Source organism: Sparus aurata, chromosome 2 (assembly GCF_900880675.1).
Source record: "Sparus aurata chromosome 2, fSpaAur1.1, whole genome shotgun sequence".
NCBI classification, from domain to species: domain Eukaryota; kingdom Metazoa; phylum Chordata; class Actinopteri; order Spariformes; family Sparidae; genus Sparus; species Sparus aurata.
The window spans coordinates 13,916,690-13,936,913 of record NC_044188.1 but is presented as its reverse complement, the minus strand read 5'-3'; the positions used below and the strand labels follow the sequence as shown (position 1 = coordinate 13,936,913).

Here is a 20,224-nt window from a genome sequence, read left to right as displayed (position 1 = left end):
AGTCCAAATGTTTAAGTATCACTTTGCAAATACAAAGTGAAATCCAGCATTGATGAAGCTTGGAGTTGTACGTGTGTGTTTATGGTGTGCGATTGTTGAGCTGGGAGCTGTTCACGTGAGCCATGCCTCTAATCAGTTGCACATCACTCCGGTTCACGTGAGGACATCACTGTTATTCAGAGCAGCGGTAATCTTAATGTGCATCTCCAGCTTCAGCCTGTATCAGAGCAAAGACAACTCTCTCTCTCTTTCTCAGGCTGAAAAGGTGGTGCAGCTGAGGGAGTATCTGAATATCATAGTAGTGAAATGACTCAATTTACAGTGGCTATTTGAATGCATTAGGTCCTTTTTCTAGGCAATCAAAAGCTCCCTCTGGTGGATCTGTACAGTTTTTGTACTACGTGCAGTGCAGTATGTGATGTGTATCGCTTTCACCTTGTGGGCCTGTGTGTATGTCACCATCGCAAAATGTGGTCCTAGAGACAGCGGGGACAAACACACATGATTCTGAGTACTCTCAGCTGTTTACATGTCTATGGACACTTAACAGGTGAATGGATGAGACAAGAAGCAGGGAAGAGGCACCTGAGCCCCCCACTTCATGCCCCTGTCCCACATTCCAGTTAGTAACCCAGGTTCAGTCTTTCCAGGCTTGCAAAACTTTACAGGTGGCGATAGTTGAGATTAAAATGAAGGCTGGGATGATCTGTGAGATGGGTCTGGTCGGACCTGGCTACTCGTGTCATGATGTGGTAATAACCACTGAGTAGTCTTGGCTTGGAATGTCAACATTTTAATGAGCGTCTGGGCTGGTGTGATCCCATAGCAAGAGTTTCTCTTCTGAATGCATTGTAACCTTTTACGATGATTTGCATATAAAGAAATATTTTATAGAATTACTATGTACAATGGATTTGGGACACAGCTAATATCCTTTCCACCCCTACACAGGAAATATCAATTAAAAGTGAGAATTAGGAGAAATATTTATTTGACATATTGATCCAGAAGCACTTCATTTCCACATCCATTCAAAATTTTTCATGAAAAGGGGAAAGAATCCACTGAAAGTCTAGTTTCTCAGCAGACTAAGTGACACCATTATAACCCACAGTTTATGGGTTTCAACTGTAATGAGTCGTTACACCGCAGTGTGATAAACTGTGGATATTTTCACTTGTTTGTTGGTGGTTCAATCAGTCCTCGATCTGCAGTCAGGTCTCAGCTCTGTGTGTAACTGTATCAGCAGCAGACCTGTATTCAACAGGATATGCTGTCAGTGTCACACAGGCAGGACGGCGAGCAGCTAGTCTGTCATCATGTCGGCGCCGTCTCCTCCTGTGGCATCTGATAGGCTGAGCTCCTCCAGCATCTCCATCAGGGAGATCCGTGGTGCTCCGTCATCATCGGTGTCGCTCTCCACTGGGATCTTTGATGCATCTGAAATTAAAAACAATCAACATGTATTCGTGAACTATCCAATACATTGTCTATAATAAACTGTGTGACATTAGATCCATTAGCAGCCATTGACGGTAAATGAGCCATTAAGGCTGCAACAATAAAAACAAACATTTCAAAAGAAGGGCGGAAATCTCAGGGGATACTGGTGCAGTGAAAAGTCAGCAGTGTCCAGCTCCTCACCTCTGTAGATGTTTACGTTCTTCCTAAGAGCCTCATCCTCCTCCAGGTCCTCCAGGAAGTCCTGGTATTGTCTGTAGACAGAAAAGCAAGTTAAAGGAAAACCCATGTGGTGCGACATCGCAGGCAAAACTATGTTCACAGGATACTTGGCACTGTTGGCACACTTTCAGACTATTCACTGGCAAACCAAAACAATATCATGTCTTTAGTCATCACCTCAGGTTTTTCCTTATTTTATGTGCAAGAGATATTTGTGCTGAAACTTTCCTCATTGCCTCAAAATGCAGCTGAAGTTTAAACTTGTGTTTTATTTATTCAGGAAGGTATTTTTAAAAGGACAAGCTTTTCTAAATTCATACACCTTTTTGTGACCAGATGAGGGATATTATGATTACTCTTACAATAAAGTGTGGCCAGGGCTGTTCTGATACCATTACTGGAAATGGCACAGGACTGTACTGTTCACAGCATGTACTACGTCTGATATTCTGCATTTGTCTTATAGTCAACACATCCCACAAAAAGTCCAAAACCAACATGAATTTGTCCTACTAACAAGTCTGTGTAGCCAGAGCCATAAATGGCTAATCTTTAAAGCTTGAATTCATTCAGCTCCTACCTCTCATCATCTGTGTCCATGCCCTCGCGGTCTCTGGGCATCTCCTGCAGCTTCCAGTTCCTTCTCTTTACCCTTCTGGTGCGGTCGTAGCTCTTCTTGATCAGCACCTTAATTAGTCAATAATCATGAGTGCAGAAATTAAAACACTGCAGCAGATCATCAACATATGAATGTATTATTTTACCAAGAATGAGATCAGATCGACAGTCAGTGTTTTATGTTACCACCAGAGGTCAGTGTTAATCAAGTCTACAACAGCTACTAAAAGTCCAGGTTTATTCACAGAGGATGTTTAGTGAAGTGCAGGAGAGTCTTACCACATCAGGAACGTGGTGAGGGTTCATCTTGTTCAGGTACTCATCGTTGACGTTGGAATTAGCGAAGTCAAATCTGTCGGGTGAGAATGTGCCATCAAATGCAACGTTCATGTACATATAAAATCATTTTTAACCAGATTTAAGATGTTGCAGGTAACTATTGAGGTATGTAGTACAAACTCCCTATGAAACTCACACTTTAATTCAACAAAGGAGTTGCTAAATGATTAGAAAATATAGTCAAGACATTGACAAGGTTATTTAAGTTTAACTGAAATCATAATTTTGTACTTCAAACTTTGCTTTTGTCAAATAATCCTCCATTTGCAGCAATAACAGCCTTGCAAACGTTTGGCATTCAAGCTGTCAATCTGTTGATGTTATCTGAAGAAGCTTCACTCCATGTTTCCTGAAGCTCCTCCCACAGTTTCAGCTGTGCTGACATGATTGCTGAAAAGTTTTCTAATGATCAAAGAGTGCTTCAACACGACAAACTTGGAATCACTCACTGGACGACAGGAGCGATGGTTACTAAACTGGTCTTCTGTATACTTGTGTAGATATATTCCATTAAATTAGCAATTTCTAGCTAAAATAGTCTTTCATCACATTAATATTGTCTAGTCTGTACTTCTGATCAATTTAATGTTTTTCTTTCAAAAATCAGGACAGTTCTAAGCGATGCCAACTTTCTGAGGGGTAGTGTGTTTGTGGTCCTGTGCAGGTTTTATTTTGGAATCTGATTACTGGACTTTATCTAAATGCTGCCAACAGGAAAGTGCAAGTATAAAGTAAAAAGACCGTATTAGGTTCGGCACTACAGAAATGTGCAGCCTGACACATTTGGACAAAAATAAATCAAAATATGGATAAAGGACTTTGGATAAAATGTTTTTTTGGGGTGATCAGTAACTCACAGATTAAAATTTAAGACTAACGACTTTTAAGGCCAGCAGACAGCATCTGTCAGTCGTTAATGCCAAGATGACTAAAATCTGAACTTCTAGGTAGGGATGCACGATAGTGGATTTTCTCTGATATCTCATTTTGGCCAATGTCAATGCTTTTCAGCGACAAAATGAGAAAACTACTTCATAATTTATCTTGCATCCCTTCTTCTCATCAATAACCTCACACGCACCCCATCACCAGGTCTCCGATGTTGAGCAGGTGGCCCAGGAATGTACGGCAGTGATACTGCTGACTGGTGTCCATCTCCGATGTCTTCTGGACCCACACTTCAGCCAGGGTGTGCTGTAACACACACACACACACACACACACACACACAGAGGGAATATAAATGTACTTTCAAGAAGCTGAAACAACATTACTCTTGTTCTTTCCCTCCAATCTGTTCAGGCAGTTGTATCGATACTAATGCAACATTCAGGCGAGGAGGAAGGAGAGAGCGAACATTGTTCCCTACAAACCTCATTCCCTGCATCATCGGAACAAACACTCTTGTGTGTTGTTCTGGCTTGAATCCCGCATACAGGCTCAGGGATAATGTAATGGTTCACTATTGATTTTGCTTCCAGAAAGAAAAGCAATGTTCCCTCATAATACAATCTGTTCTGCAACAACACACACACACACACACCTTATTGGACCTCATGCCGGCACCAGCACCCAGCTTCTGGTCTCGGATGGTGTCAATGTCCATAACGATGAACTCCTCCAGTTGCCGTGGGTTACATAGACTGCTGAAGGGGTTGCGCCAGTATGTGTTCCCATCCACCTCGGCAACTAGTGAGTTAGAGATGATTTATTGTTGATTATTGGTCACGAGAGCAGACAGCCAGAAACATCAACACAAAACAGTTTCTTCTCAGGTTGACATGATAGTTAAAGAAAATTAGATAAATCACTTGCTTCTCATTCTCAAACACAGACTAGCGTCTCAAGAAATTAGTCACTCTCGATACGTTTACATATTTCTGACAACTCAAACTTTAATATTTATAATCTCGACAAAATAATACATCTGTGATGTATTTGTCAAAGTGTTTTTCTATCTGTATATATTCCAAGTAAACAGAGCGATGTGTTTCTGTCTGTCTTCGCAGACAAACAGCAACACAAATATTTTTAATACCAGAGTTAATTGCCTTCTGCAGCCCAAATCTGTCGCGCAGAGCTCTGCCTCGAGGCGCTTTCTGCTATTCAGCCTGCTGAAAAACTTTCTGCAACAAAAATAGCCCGCTCTTTGAAGAGTAATTAAAAACGCATGTGCCGCTTCCAAAATGTCAGAATTCTGTCGAGGAGCGTCTCAGCCTCTGGATTAATGAGTGATTACACCAGATACGGAGGAAAGGCATCATCACCAATTGTCACCACACTTGTATTGATTATAAATCCCTCCAAATAAGATGAAAATTGCCATGACAGCATCCAAAATGCAAACTTAACATTTTTCTCTTCTGTTTTTGGAAGAGTGTCTCGAGCTCTGTCGTGACTGAGCGCAGAGGGAAGCTGTTGAGTTAAGACCGCTGTGATGAACATGTGGTCAACAGACTGGGGCCGGCTTAGTGCAGCTGAAGGGTTTCAACTACTCCCAGTTAGATCTCCATGGTGATATACAGGAAATGCTTTTAATCTTCTTCATTAAACACTAAAATATGTAAATGCATAAATATGCAAAAATTGGAGCAGTTATTATTATTACAGTTATGTACTATTGGATTAAGTGCAATCCAAAAATAAAATTCTAAGTTTCCATGAAACAGTTGGCAGGGATTTGATTCCTCAGATTTATGTTTCCTGTAAAATTAAACACAGGCAGCGAGAGAGGGACTTGTTGCGGATATTGACTGGCATTTACAGAACACTCCCACAGGCCAGTTTTATGGCAGGGATCGAGTACCAAGGTGGTCTTCCTGGCATACCAGAGCTGAATGTGCGTTCATCTGCTATCACGCTATCTGGGAAAATACACGTGAATGTCCTCCTTAGTTGGAACAACAACTCAGAAAGTCGGAGAAAATGTTGATACACAAGTTTCCGAGTTGACATCACATGATGCTGAAACATGGTGGAAGAAAGTAAACACTGGGTTGATGTAAGAAACTTTCATCAAAGTCATGTCTTGTATAATCATTGTATCGTTTCCTTTGCTCTTCATTGTCACTGAAATACTGAAAACAGCTGTCAATGTGTTGTTCAAATGCTCTGAGCAATAAAATACACAAAACATCCATGTTGCTCCCACAGTCGGACATCACACACATGAACACACCAAGTCAGCTAGGACTGCTAGGTGCAGCAACACTAACAGTTGTTAACTTCCGCAATGAGTAAAAACTAATCTGTCACCACAAGATATCAGACAGACAGCCTGAACAAAATGTTCTCCATAAAATTTGATCCAGTTTCACCCAAAGCAGTGAATAACAAAGTTTTGTTTTTGTGCAGTGAACAGAGAGGATCCCCGGATACTGAACTTATAAACATTTAAGATTTCCAGGTCACTCTAAACTCCAAAACATCGTTAACAATATATAAAAAACTATTTGTGTTATTGTTGGACTTTATACTGGCATGAAGTAGACACATAGCGCAACACATGTGATTAAAAAAAAAATTGCATTGTGTTGAATTAGGGCTGGGCGATTATGCTTAAAATAATAATCACGATTATTTTGATTGATATTGAAATCACGATTAATAAACACGATTATTCACTGATTTAAAAAAAAGGATTTATTGAGCCACCAAAACTCAACTTTAAAAATAACTTTTAGAAAAACAACCAGATAGATTAGTAACAAGTAAAAAAGTAAATGATAATAATATTTGTATGTTTGCGTGATGGCAACACATATCGCTTGTCCAAAGTCTTGACCAGTGTCTTGAAGCCTGGGTTGCTAACTGTACTGATAGGGCACATGTCCTCAGCTAGCATGAATGTCACAGCCTCCGTTATCTCTCGCTGTCGCCGGGAGCCGGTGGGATATGGAGCGGCATTGTAAAGAGTGTCGTCAATGGAGGACTGTGTTGCGGTGGCGGTGGCTGTAGCTGAAGTTGACGCTCTTGCACTTTTTTGGGTCTTTTGCTCCTTCAATACTTTGTCATAGACCACTTTATGGTTAAATAAATGTGTCGTGTTGCCCTGGGGTGCAGACACGACGTTGTGACAGACTTCGCAAACAATTTCCTTCTGCTCCACATCCGACGATTTGAAGCCAAAATGTCTCCAAATGACCGAAGTTGTCCTACCTTTCTTTTCAACTAAAGGCTCAGGCTGCTTCTCTGCCATGTTCTCAATCTCTCATTCCACAATTGATCCACACACTCACTGCTGCAGCTGCAGGCGACACAGGTGCGTTCACTGTGCTTTTACAGCGCAGTAATTTGCATACACGACGCGCGGCGGCACGTTAATCGTTTTTCTTCGATTACAGTGTTTTCATGATCGTGAGAAGCCGAAATCGAAATCGCGATCAAAATTCGATTAATCGCCCAGCCCTATGTTGAATACAGCAGCCACTCAACTTCTCTTTTTTTTCTACTGAACTGGCAATCTTGAGTTTTAGACCATTGAGTAGACCAAAGAAGACAAGTCAGGGTTTTTGTTTCTTTTTTTTTACCATTTTATGACAAAGAATTGAACTTATAATCACATTAATCACCTGTGTTTGTTGAAGCCCTAAGAAAGTGGGCAGTCAAATTAAGCGCTTCAATTTACAGTACTTTCTAGATCAAATATATTCAAAAATGTATTTAATGTAATGTCTTGACATTTTGTGATTTTTGAATATACTTTAACATCAATGCGACGACAGCTCCTTAGAATATCAGCTCCCCCCTACTGTTATGCGTTCAAACTAACAAAAGTTGACACAAAGGTCAATCTTGGGCTAAATTCCTTAGAAGACAGCATAAAAAAATCTTTGGAAAACTCTGACATGTTGCACATCAGGTCTTCCACTATGCCTATACATAGAGCTCACTGAATGAATGAGTGTGGATACAAGCTACAACTCAGCTGATGACAACCAGATACACCAGACAGCAGATATATGTGACCACAGCAGGATTTGTTGTAGTAAAATTGGTCTGCGGTGTCAGTTGGACCTGTTAAACTCAGCAGTGCTCCGGTGGTAGATATACTCACTTTGCAAGGTGTTGGGATCGATGAGGTGGATGGTGCTGGTGACACGGACGCACACACACACTTGACCCATGTTCCCCAGGCTCTGCGCCAGCCGTGGTGGAAGGCACACTACGTTGTCCTGGAAACCAGACAAAAAACAAGACAACCTGAGGTCAAACTGAGGTCGTAAAGTAAGTAAACTTTAGAGTTGTTGTAGAAGTACGGAAGTGTCTAAAAGCTCTTTTCCCAGAGGAAAGCTCTGGTTAACCGACAGTTTAGATAAAGAGTGTCTGTCTGGATTAAAAGTTTCTGCTCTGAACAAAACAAGCAGAGCTCTAATCAGATTCCTGTCTTCTTTTCATGAAAACACCTTGCCATGAAACATGAAATCAACACATTGCATTTTGCATCATTTTACACCACACGGTCATATATAGAAATGTAGTTTGTTGTCCCCTAGTGCTATTGATTATGCTATTAAATTAATTAACAGCTAATAAGTCATAAGAATAAAACAATTTTCGAAAGTGGAGTGCAGAGGATGAGTGGAGGTGTCTCTGCAGTACCAGGCTGTGGCTCAGGTGGGTGTTGCCTTTTAGTATTCTTTGCCAGAATGCTTTCCATCAGGACAAGATGACAAAAACTTGGCTTGGTTTCCTTAAACTTTTAACCTTTTAAGTCTTTTAAGAACAGAACTACACCTACATGTCAAACGGGATTAAGCAACTGTCAAAATTACAAATACAAACATCTGCTCAGAATCTGTATCCCTACTTTGGTTTTTAATTTTAAGTAGGCTATATTAGGCTTGAGTTTCATTGATTATCACCTGCCAATGTGAAACACAAATATAACAAAAAAAATTAATCATTAGTCGGCTTTCTGACACAACATTCCTATTAAACCAACAAAGTGAAGGGTTCAGAGGTGACATTTTAAGAACAGCTCAGACTATTCAGAAGATACAGGTGTGTCTCAGTTCTGCGGATTTAAAATCCAACTAAGTTAATAGTTTACTAAATATAAACGTTGCTGGATACCTTGCAGACGGGTACGATCTCCATAGAGTAGGTGCTCTTATAGTTGAAGGTGTTTGAATGGATGTCATGAGAGATGAGGCGCTGCGATGTCTTTGACCTTTAAAACAGGAGAGAGAAAGTTTTCATTATTGCAGTTCACACTATCCCAGTTGAATAATTATATAAGTAGAGGTTGTGCACACATGGAAAACCGTGCGTGTTGTTTCGAGGTCAACATGCCGTCTCTGCATCCGGAAGACGGATTATGTAAAGCTTGAGTTTCTATCATCCTGAAACACCTGCAGTTTTTGTTTTGCAAATATTCTTTTTTTCATGAATTTTTATGAGGACATTTTTTCACTACAACACTTTGATGCACACCTTCTAGTGAATTATTTCTCGGTGACACCTTCACATATGCTCAGAAACTTCTAGATTGTTGGATGAAGGCAACTACTGAAAGTCAGCAGTCATAATCAGCTTGAATCCTCTTGTCATTTGCATTTAAATAAAAGGGGGATGTTGTTCTCATGCCAAGCCTCATGAGAACAAGGTTGTCATAAGCCTCTTTTACACAGCCTCTTCAAGGATTACTACACCTTTACCCCTTGCTTCCCCCAGGTTTTCTCCACTACCTGGCTTGTGTGACTTTTTTTTTTGTGCCTTCAAGCACGCCTGATGTTGCTGACATGCTCAGATTTTGTTTATTTCTTAATTCTACTTAATTTTTGGTCTATAGGCAGGTCTCTCACCTGCAGGGCACAGTGCACTGAAGGAAGTCAACCATCTTCTGAGCGTGCTGCTTGGAGCCATAGTAGAAATCAATCCCATCTGAGAAAAAAGAGCAATACCATCAAAACCTGCACCAATAAATACATCACATGCTTGCCTCACAGGTCTACACACTACGCATATGTACGTGTACACACACGCGCACAGACACACACTCATACATGCGCACACACACAGAGATGAAGCTGGAAGAAAATGTGGCAGCCACATGTTGTAACCTTCATAAAGCTTTTAAGTCCCGCCGAGATGTGGAGATGATCTAAATCACACTTCTCAGCCAAATCTCTGCTTCACAGTGCCGTCCAAGAGCACAGAGAGCTGCTGCTGAGCTGTCTATCACTGCACAGCATGTGGGCCCGAGTGTGTGGATGCCTCTCTGTGTGCCTGTATGTATGATGGAGCAGTTAGCATCTCTAAATAGGGTATGAATCAAGCTTGCATTGCAGGAATCTTGTCTGGAATGCCTGCTCTGATTACAGCACACTGATTAGATGCCCAACGCGTGCCCCTCTGAGGCCCACGCGAGGACAGCTGCACGGACTGATTGGCGCCAGTGATACGCATGCATGGCTTTCAGTCTGGTACTGGAAGAGGTAATTAACACTCGACACATCATTATGTTCTGCTTAGGCCTAATCCACATTGGTTACGCTGGTGTCGGTTGAGACAAGTTTTCCTGCTTTTCTGACTAATTCAGTTAGAGGCCCTGAGGGACACAGCAGGCCCCTCCCCTTTAAAACATAATATTGAAATATATAAAAATCACATTGACCTACCGTGGATTTCTTTGATGTTGAGGGAATTTTGGTGGAGTTTATGCTTGAGGATCAGCTGCTCCAGATAGTAGAATGTCTTTTTATGAGCCGTCTGTGAAAAAACAAAGATTTTCAGCATCATTATGATTATACAGACGTTCCTACAGATCCCTGAAGCCCTGCGACCCAATTATTCATTTATTTACTGGACTGACACTTCTACAGATCAGAAAAACATTGATATTTTTCGTTTAACTAAAAAGCATAGCTGCACTCTCAGGGCAAAGCACAGCTGGGAAACAAGCAAGAACCAGTAAACTGTTTATGATTTTAGTATGTTTTTAATTCAAACTTCTGAAAGCATTTCAATGAAGAGACATGAGTTAATGTTTGATTTATTGTGAACAGTGGCAAAAGCCTATTTCAGTTTGGTTAAACTTTTTTTGCCTCATCTAATCATTCTGCAGTAAATACTGATTGCAGAGTGTAATGACACAATCCACATGTAGATTGATTCCCTACAAAAACTCGCTTTCACTATGCTACTCAGCCTACATTTGCGCAAAAATGAAGGTGACATTGTTACACAAAGGAAGTGTGTCTGGCATTGCGCACAACAACAGGAAGAGGCCTTATCTTCCCTGTTCACTTTCCCAAGGTAACGGTGGAACAACTGGAATAACTGTAGAAACTCTACACTGCAAAGGAAAAAGAACCTCGCTGATGGAGGAAGCAAATAAGGTGAAGAGGGAGTGCAACAGAAACCGAGGTAAAACAAGAGGGGGACGGACCGTCATTCAGTTGAAAGCGCCAGTGTTATGTCAAAATCTGTTACCTTGCTGTTATGGGTTCCGCCTGACCACAGGGACATGAGACGGTTCCAAAACAGTATTATTTCTACCAGATCAGTAAGTAACAAAATCTGCATACTTCATAAAATCAAGAGTTTCACTCTGTCTTTTCACAGCTCTGACATTGTGGAGTCTAGGTTACACTGGGATTCTTACGATTGCTTCTTTGCTTTGGATAGTAGCCATTAGCGGTAGGAGGAGGCATTAAAAAAAGTGGTAAGAGAGGCTCAATGTTTTAAACTACAGTTGGACTGAATTGCCCCGTTTCTGACTAATCATCTCAATCATCGACTGTCTCTATAACACATCAGTGATGAGAGAAAACAGAAAAGTGCAATCCATTGAGGATTAAGGGTTAGTATTTCCTGCCAAATAACTAGAGATCCAAGTTTGTTTAACATGGAACAAACAGACAGGGTTCAGGTTTTAACATGCAATTGCAAAAATAACACAGCATTAAACAAAGAGATCTTTTCAATGAAAAGAAAGAGTAAGCTGAGGACACTTAAAATGAAAAAATGAGAGGACCCAAACTGCACACTCTTTAACAAGAGTGAAATATCAGGTCGCCAAAAAATTAACTGGCAACATTTTTTGTTGTTAATGTTTTACATTTACAACCTTTGTAGCCTTTCAGTATCGCTTCACTTGTATGTGTGTTTCCAGTCCAGCGCATGATTGGGTTTTCAAAGCTTTTTACCAGATTCACAGGATTTATCTCACACTGTGTTTAATGTTTCAACCAAGGTATTTAACATTGATGCACGTTGTACTTCAAACATTTTTCAAAACTTGAAAATGTCGTCAAGAGTTCAGGTTAAATTGAACAGCAGATATAAGAAATGTGGATATTTCATTGAAGCACAGACACCTACCTTCTGCCTAACTTGAACCACGGCCTTCCAGAAGTCCTTGGCTTCCACACGGTGGCAGTCGTCACACATCTGGTACTGGATGACAAACTCGACCACAAACACCTGCTGTAGGATGGCACCATTCATCACCTGGAGAGGCAAAGGCAGCAACAAGTTACACCATCTGCTTGAACTGTGCGGCAAACAGCGACAAAAGCTCTGCGCTTATGGTGATTCACTTCATGGGAAGAAAATCTAAACATGTATCCAAGTTGCGTTTTAGATAGATTTGAGGGGTAGGACCTGGAGACAGCACAAACAAAAGAGTTGGCCCTGATAAGCACAGGGCTCAGGTTCTCACTAAAGGTCAAAGAGATGAGATGACGGCCTCTGGCAAAACTCACCTCTCTCAAAAACACGTAACTCCTGAACAGAAGACTTCATTTACTCTGTTGCATATAAGATTATCTCACAAAATGTCACTTTGAAGTAATTATGTGTGTGTGATGTTATTATTTTCATGTTAACCAGAGGGCTTCAATTCTCATATAAACTGTGAATTCTGCCAATTACTTCCTGAACAAATAACCCAGATAACCTTTAAATGAAAAACGTGTTGCCTGTCTCAGGTCCTAGATCAGCTTATTTTTCCAGTTCGTTTGAAAGTCATTCTCCCACACTTATCACTTCCACTCTGTTCTCGTACCTCTTTCTGGATGGTTACTTTCAACTTAATCCTTTTGGAGTGCGGCTCTGTCCACAGGAAGCCAGCATCAATGAGACGCACCTGTGAGGAGAGATGTGTTGTTGAAAATTACACTGATTGTTTTCATTGGAGATGTGTCAAAGGGATTGATTCAACTTTATATTCATTCTATAATTCCTTATGTTGGATTTGGCAGCATTAAAAGAAGGTTAAATAAAGTTGTCACTGAGAAGAGTCCACTGCATGTGTTGTCTGAGCTTTTTTTCTCTCTGCGCAGCCCCATAAAAAGCCTGATGAAATCAAAAATAATGTGCTGAAATTATTTTGCAATTAACAAAATTATCTTCTAAAGGAAATCTATCTCTCCAATTGTTTTTCATTTCCTTCAGTCATTTATAGGTCCTTGTGCATGAAAAAGATCTTTAATGTTAAAAAGGTCAAAGTCTTCACCAACAGGAGCTCCTCTCTCCCACAGAAAAAATTGCTCCGGAAACGCCTCGTCAGTAGCCCCACCTTTAATTCTGTGACTTTATGACATCACACTGCATCACCATGTCATACATTAGCATAATTTATGTCTACTGGCTAGTTTGGCATTCATGAATTGATTTCATTATTTTGCATTCTTCAGTTTTGCATTCTAGTAATTTGGTGTTTACTTTATCCATTGTTTAACTCTTCGGGTAGCCTGCTCGGAAAATGCATATATTTTTAATGGAAAAACCCCTACAATATTTCATATATTTGTAATGACTGACTAATAATCGATTGTTAATGCAGCTGACTATAAGTTAAGGAAACTGCCTAAAATGTGCATCCTGGTAAGATTAAAACTTACTTTGGTCATCGAGCTCTTGATTTTTTTGAGACAAAGAGCCAGCAGTTCCCTGGACTCCAGGGCACACTGTACCCAGGTGGCTGGAGGCTGCAAATACCTGCATGAAAGAGGAAGATGTCCATTCAAGCCTATGTTTTTCAAATTAAAAAAAGAAAATAACTTATATACAGATAAGATCATTGTTTCCTATCTGTATATCACCCTGTAAATAAAGAACAAACCTTTCACACTGTTTGCAGAAGTGCGCTGTGACTTGCTTGGGGATTCCCTCCGAGATGTCCACCTGAGTACGCAGGCAGGCTACACACATGTTGGCTGGGTTGGGAGGAATGGGGACTCCACATGTACAGCACAGGCTGAGGAGGACAAAATGAATGCGTAATGTGTTATTTTACACCTTTAGTTTGATCGTCAAATTCTGTTTTTTGAATATTCAACAAGGACTAAATGAGCTACACATCAATGCTGACGCTGACCGAAGCATGTCATAGTTTATTCAATAAAACAGTTCCATGATCATAGATTATCACAATGAGCATGTAGATGCTTATAGTACTGTCAAAATTACATCAACATTGTGTTGAACAGCAGCTGAAATCACAGATTGTTTAGAAAACTCCTTCCAGTGGCTCGCTTACAGTCCAAGTGAGAAGCTTTGCCATTTGAGATTTAAAACAGCAACAGTAAGCCAGCTGTCAAGCCAAAGAAGCTACCAAATTCATGAAGCCCCTTTTAATCTTCCAGACTGGAGACAACAGCACTTGCTCAACCCATCGTCTTCTATTAAATTTCTCAGCAAATGATTCTCTCAGCAACTTCAGACAAAACTCGTAGCAAGTAACAGTTTGAGCAATTAAGGAGAAAGAGATAAAACATTTTTAGAAATGCAGCCTGTTCTTTCGTGCAAATTCATGTTTACTATGACTGATTACCAGATCTTCAACCCAAAATTGATTGGAATTCTGTACTCTTCTTTGAGGCAACTACAAGGAAGAAATGTCTACTTCAACATCTGTAAACAAAGCTTTGTAGCTCAATGTAAACATTTTGACTTGACATACAGTCAAAAGTTATGGCTGTACTCCAGGTAGATGTGCTAACAGACAAGATGTGTTTTCCATCAATGACATGCAAACGTATCAGTAATAAGAAAGGTTTTATAACGGTGAAGGTGGACTCACACAATACCACAGATTCAAGGACAAGACCGGTTACATTTGTTAACTTACATGTTCCCCTGGCTGCTTGTGGCAGGAGCTTGAATGTACTCCATTCTTGTCAACTTGACAGGTCAGTGTGGGTCAGACGATCTTAGTGTAGCCCAATGATCTCTGAGGACAAAAATATGACAGGTTTAAATGGCCCTGTCCAGGCTCTGACAGGGGGGAAAGTAATGGGAAAAAGTCAGTTAGCTGGTAACGTTAGTGACCACTGTATAACAACTACTAGCCTTTTTTAACAGCCGGTAAATAAAATAAGAGTATAGTGTCGTTGTTCCAAAGTGTACGCTCACAAATAAATGTATCAAGACTGCTATATCACTGAAAATATGCAGTGTATGCTCAATAGTTAACGCTGCTAGCTGATGTTCCACATCCAATATCAGTTAGCATTAGATGCTAAACTGCTAGTTTTCACGAGTGATTCTAACGGATATTCGAGAAGAGACAAGCTCAAAATGTCTACCACAATTATTCGATGGCTAGAACTGGAACAAGTGAGAGATGACAGCTTACTGGAGTTACTTTAGACAGGAGAAGGCACAACACAACGTGAAGTACAGTCCTCCACGTTTTCCCCACCGAGGACCGAGGGAGGCTCCATGACGTCACGCAGGACTTAAGGACCCCGCGACTGTCTTTGTTCGCCTGAATAAATTTCCATTACAAAAAACATTCAAATTAAATTAAAAAAGGGTGATAGAAGGCTAATAAAAAAACATATTTGGCATGAAGGGTTAGGGTTAGGGTTATAATATAAATAAAGAAATAATATAAATATACATGTAAGGCTGTGAAACCAGAACAAACAAAATACTTTTATCATACTCCACTTAAAAAAGATTTTACTACATCTCTAAGTCTGTTCTATATTACTCAATGACGCTCTTAACTCGAACAAAATTCCTCAAGCAAATCTATTTAAATCAGTGAACTATGTGCTAGACTGTCTTTGCCATAAAATTATTGTTAAATTACTTGCAAATAGTTCCTGGCTGTGTGTTTTATTAAAACAACAACATGGAGTTCTACCAAATAATGTGTTTTCCAAGTCAAGATCTTGTATGTTCTTATATAGTATGCATTTCTCAGAAATAATTACTCATTCACTTTCCTGACTTAGGCTGGACTATAAAGCTACAGTACTCCTAGACAAGCATACTGTATGTCGCCTTATACATTTTGTATGACATGTCCATATTACGTTTTCAATTTTTATCTGAGTAGTTTAACCTGTAAGACCCTCACAAATCAAACTGCAGATCTGTTAGCCTCAACATGCATTAACAAAATCAGAATTGCATGTATTTCCCCTGTATCCAAGGTCATTTTAACTTGCTTGAGGGACCTGAGGCAAAAAAAATAAGATCTTTTCTGCCCTCTATTAAGCCCTCTGTTTGTCCCACCCTCTGTGCAACACAAGAGATAGAACACCTGTGATAGAATATTAGATGACTCCAGGTTTGCTGTGCGGTGTCTTTTGATTCCACACACTATTTTGGAGTTTTCTAAATAAGCTCAAAACTTGCTGGAAAAGGGGGGGCCTTAGGGAATAGGTTGCAATGCAAAGACCCTCCTCAAAACATGGTTTAAAGATCAGGTAATCATGCAATGGCTTGTGGGATCCCTGTGTGTCTGGGGCTATTACACACTCTGAGCAGTTGGTACTCGAGTAGTCAATTTTGGGATTATTTATGTGACTTTGTCACTTGTTTAAATAGCATTGCCAAAGTTAGGCCTTAATGTTTTTAACATAAATAATATATTGATTTGCCAGAAATAAATATAACAAATATAATTATTCAGAAATACAGAATGATTTACCTATGGTCTTTTAAGCACCTGTGGTATTGTAGCTTTCTAGATGCCTTAAAGTGCTGTCGGAAATATCTCAATCTCAAAACACGCGAATGATCATGCCTTATTTAGTAAAGATACAATGACAGGAGGCAAGGGAGTACTTGCTGCTATGCTACCAAGGTGTGACTATGAATTGACAATATGCACAAGAGCTTTGTGAAATTGATGGTAAATGGTAACTCTTACTCATTACTTTTGTCTATTTTAACTAATTACAAATGTATCCCTCCTGCCTCTCAAAAATGGAGGATGACCAACTTCTCTGCCTTTATCAGGAGGGCAGTTTGCTTATAAAGGCAGAAAAGATGAGTCCGCCTCAATAATATCCACCAGCCTTATTTGTAGTGTGGTGTAAATGTTAAAAAGTCATACTTGAGAAAAAGTAAAGACATGTCATGTTAAAATATTACTTTGGTAAAAGTGAAAGTCACCTATATGGATAGTAGTACATGTATCTGACGTGAATTGTTCTTAAATGTCAAAAGTTTAGTGAAAGCATCTACTAAAACACGTATTACAACATGATGCTACGGAGTGCTTTGATTAAAAAGTTGACTCCTCTAGATCCCGGACATTCCGAGCTGCGCCTGAAGGCAGCACCACTGTGTTTAGTCAGGCACCAGCAGAGAGTCGCAGCCAGTGTGGCAGCTGGGAATGTGACGGCTCCGGCACGGACCGCTATTTTCAGGGACTGGGAACAGTAGCAGGGCTGGCCAGGAAGAGGCTCAGCCCAAAGCTCCGCTCTTGCCAGCAGCACACTGGCTTAATTTAAAGTCCGAACGGGCGACCTGCGTTGTGTGTGCGGGGCGTCGGTGCGTTCTCGGACTGCATCGGAGGGTCAACGGACAGCCGTTGGTGGCTCACTGCGGGGCTGCATACTAGAGGGAACCCACTGTGTTCGTCCCCCCACCCCGCGGTCAAGCGTTTCTCTACTCTAGCACCTTCTGCCTGGGGAGTCCGCTTTAATATGCAGTGAAGTGTCCCCCCGTTCAGTCAGTCTAGTCTCCACTGTACTGCTCGGTTAAATGTGCCTGTTTAGCCGCGAACAAACCACTCACGCCGACGACGATGGACTGAAATCTACGGCGGGCGAGAGCGACACACAACCTGCCGCGATTTCTTGCATGTAAATAAATAAATGATAGAGGATACAATGACCCTGCTGTCTCTGTTAGGTCGAATCATGCGTTATTTTCTGCTCAGACCGGAGACCCTGTTCCTGCTGTGCATCAGCCTGGCTCTGTGGAGTTACTTCTTCCACACGGACGAAGTGAAGACCATCGTCAAGTCGAGCCGGGATGCGGTCAAGATGGTCAAGGGGAAAGTGGCGGAGATGATGCAGAACGAGCGGTTCGGCGGGCTGGACGTCCTGGACGCGGAGTTCTCCAAGACATGGGAGTTCAAGAGCAACAACGTGGCCGTGTACTCCATCCAAGGCCGGCGAGACCACATGGAGGACAGGTTCGATGTGCTTACGGACATCGTCAACAAGAGTCACCCGTCCATATTTGGGGTGTTTGATGGCCACGGAGGAGAGGTGAGTGTTCACAGGCCAGGTGTCTCCTGATGGCACCCAGTACACCTTACTCTCTCCAAAACAGACACGTGTGTGTTTGGGCGCCTGGGGGCCCCACACTGAGCTGCAGGGGTCCTCATGTGTCCTGGATAAGATGCTTTCAAGAGTCTGTGTATCTGTGTTGTGTATCTTTTCTCTCTGGTGTAGTTTAAAGACTGCTTTCAAACAGCCCTTAAAAATATACTTTTATAAGTGAGAGGGTAAGTGATAGAGACAACATTTTCCCTCTTGGACCATGAAAATGGCAATTTTAACATTAAAGTATCCTCATCAGGACTGCATTTAACACTGAATGGCATCTGTGGACAGTTAAATTAACAAATTAACAATTATTTTGGTATATATTGAATGTATATATTTGGTTATATTGAATGCACTCAAGATTAAAGGGGAACTTCATAGTCTTGATAAAAGAAATTCCAACTCAGAAAATCCGGTCATGAAAACGAATCTGGTCATGAAAACTAGATGGTGCACCTTTTTAATGTGTGAAGTTGTGATTAAGTTGAGGACAGGGCTGAATCAACCTGCCACAGAGAGGAAAAATGTAATGCTGGGCCCCAGTTCCTTCCAGTGTTTGAACAATGTGTTAATTTTTTTCTCAGCTTGGATGATTTGAATATTTCATGTCACGATTATCCTGCCTAGAGTAATTGTGATAAACAATATTACCACGATAATCATCAAGATATACTTATATTGGCACTTAACCAACAGTTTTATTGCCACACATCTTTTTTTAGTGAAATCATAAAGTTCACTGGCATTAGTGAAGGAGTTCTTCATTCTTCAGCCTTGTGACAGGTTTAATATTCTGGAATGAATGGAAAGAAGATACACAGGACTGTGCTTTATCACGCTTTTTCGAGTCACTCATCTAAGATGCTCATGATTATCCCCATTCACTATCCCGATAATGTAAATTTCCACAACAAACTGATCTTGAGTGTTTTTATCACAATAAAATCTCATATCTGCAGCTGGAATACCATCATTACCCTTATTTGCTGTTTGGCCATCAAACACAAACTTATCCATCAGAGTCCCAGAAAGACTTGCATCTTTTTCATTGAGGTGTACCAGCGCATGATTTAGATGCACCCAATACTGCTTTTTAATTTTGATCATTAACCCATTATCCATATGATTGTATACAGAAATAGCAGTGCAAATAAAAGTTTTTTAATGGGTTAAATAACAGCGCACGCAACAAGAATTTAGGAAATACTTTGGAATTATAAAAAGTTACAAGGTGCTATCGTCTTAAGTGCTCAGGAAACTCATTGCGACCAATGTAAATGTTTAGTGGTACCTGACCATGTGCGACCAAAATAGTCTCACCCTGGTGCCCAGGGTCAGATTTTAACGTCATGATTATCGTGGTCAGACAAATTCACGATAACCATATTATCACGATATCTGTGAAAATTAGAACAAAAAAAGTCCCAGCCATTAAATTAATCTTTAACCGTTTAATGAATGTTTTGTCTCATTTTGGCAAATAGATTACCCTCAAAATATGAGTGTAGGGAGGTGGAGAGAGTCTGTGTCTATGTACAAAGCATACCAAAAAAAAAACCCAGTCTCACCTGATGACTGATCAAAGACGGTGAGATCAACTGATAAAAAAAAAAAAAAAGATGCACTATTTTTTAACATCACCATTATCGTACATATCACAATATCACAATATCACAACATCCCTATCTTTAAACTACTTTTTGACACAAAGATCCTCTTTTAGAACGGGCCTCAAGGTCAGGTGATAAAGCAGGACCTACATTCAGGCACTTATGATGTCAGCTGCTGTTGTGTTTGCTGGTGCACATTCCTTTACAAGTTTTCAATTGAATTAGGACAAACCAGGTGACACACAGCAGGACTAGAGTTATCCGGGGCCCCTGGAGGCAAGTGGTAATTCACCCTTGGCCATTTGTCATTGAGTATTTGAGGACAAGTGGAGCATGGACCCTTACTGTGCGTGGGAGACCATAATTCCTTGCTGCACGCATTCACCCACACTTACTATGTTCTCTTCCAAATGGCAAGGCAACTGCATCTCATCTATTTACAGCTTAA

At 40.6% G+C, this 20,224-nt stretch overlaps 2 protein-coding genes across 2 annotated transcripts in view; one reads left to right on the top strand and one right to left on the bottom strand.

Moving 5' to 3' along the window:
- Positions 1–968: 968 nt before the first annotated feature.
- nmd3 (NMD3 ribosome export adaptor) lies at positions 969–15,352 on the bottom strand. The gene is made up of 16 exons (XM_030407502.1): positions 15,226–15,352; positions 14,719–14,820; positions 13,711–13,845; positions 13,490–13,586; positions 12,652–12,732; positions 11,967–12,095; positions 10,262–10,352; positions 9,446–9,524; positions 8,715–8,811; positions 7,696–7,813; positions 4,183–4,328; positions 3,722–3,834; positions 2,581–2,653; positions 2,264–2,370; positions 1,645–1,715; positions 969–1,440 (listed from the first exon to the last, which is right to left on the bottom strand). Exons 2-16 carry the CDS (start codon positions 14,760–14,762, stop codon positions 1,307–1,309), a joined length of 1,515 nt encoding a protein of 504 aa, XP_030263362.1. The 5' UTR covers positions 14,763–14,820; positions 15,226–15,352; the 3' UTR covers positions 969–1,306.
- Positions 15,353–17,161: 1,809 nt separating this feature from the next.
- The window catches only part of ppm1lb (protein phosphatase, Mg2+/Mn2+ dependent, 1Lb), a 54,797-nt gene continuing 51,734 nt past the window's right edge, over positions 17,162–20,224 (top strand). The window contains exon 1 of the mRNA XM_030396804.1: positions 17,162–18,106. Coding sequence (XP_030252664.1) covers positions 17,708–18,106 — 399 coding nt within the window. The 5' untranslated portion in view covers positions 17,162–17,707. The remainder of the gene's footprint in view (positions 18,107–20,224) is intronic.

Excerpts from the sequence above, each read along its gene's own strand:
- nmd3 (XM_030407502.1), bottom strand. The coding sequence starts at position 14,762 with ATGGAGTACATTCAAGCTCCTGCCACAAGCAGCCAGGGGAACAT. Across the intron at positions 12,733-13,489 it reads TCAAGAGCTCGATGACCAAA|GTGCGTCTCATTGATGCTGG; the intron begins GTAAGTTTTAAT and ends CTCTCCTCACAG. Across the intron at positions 1,441-1,644 it reads GAACGTAAACATCTACAGAG|ATGCATCAAAGATCCCAGTG; the intron begins GTGAGGAGCTGG and ends TTTTAATTTCAG.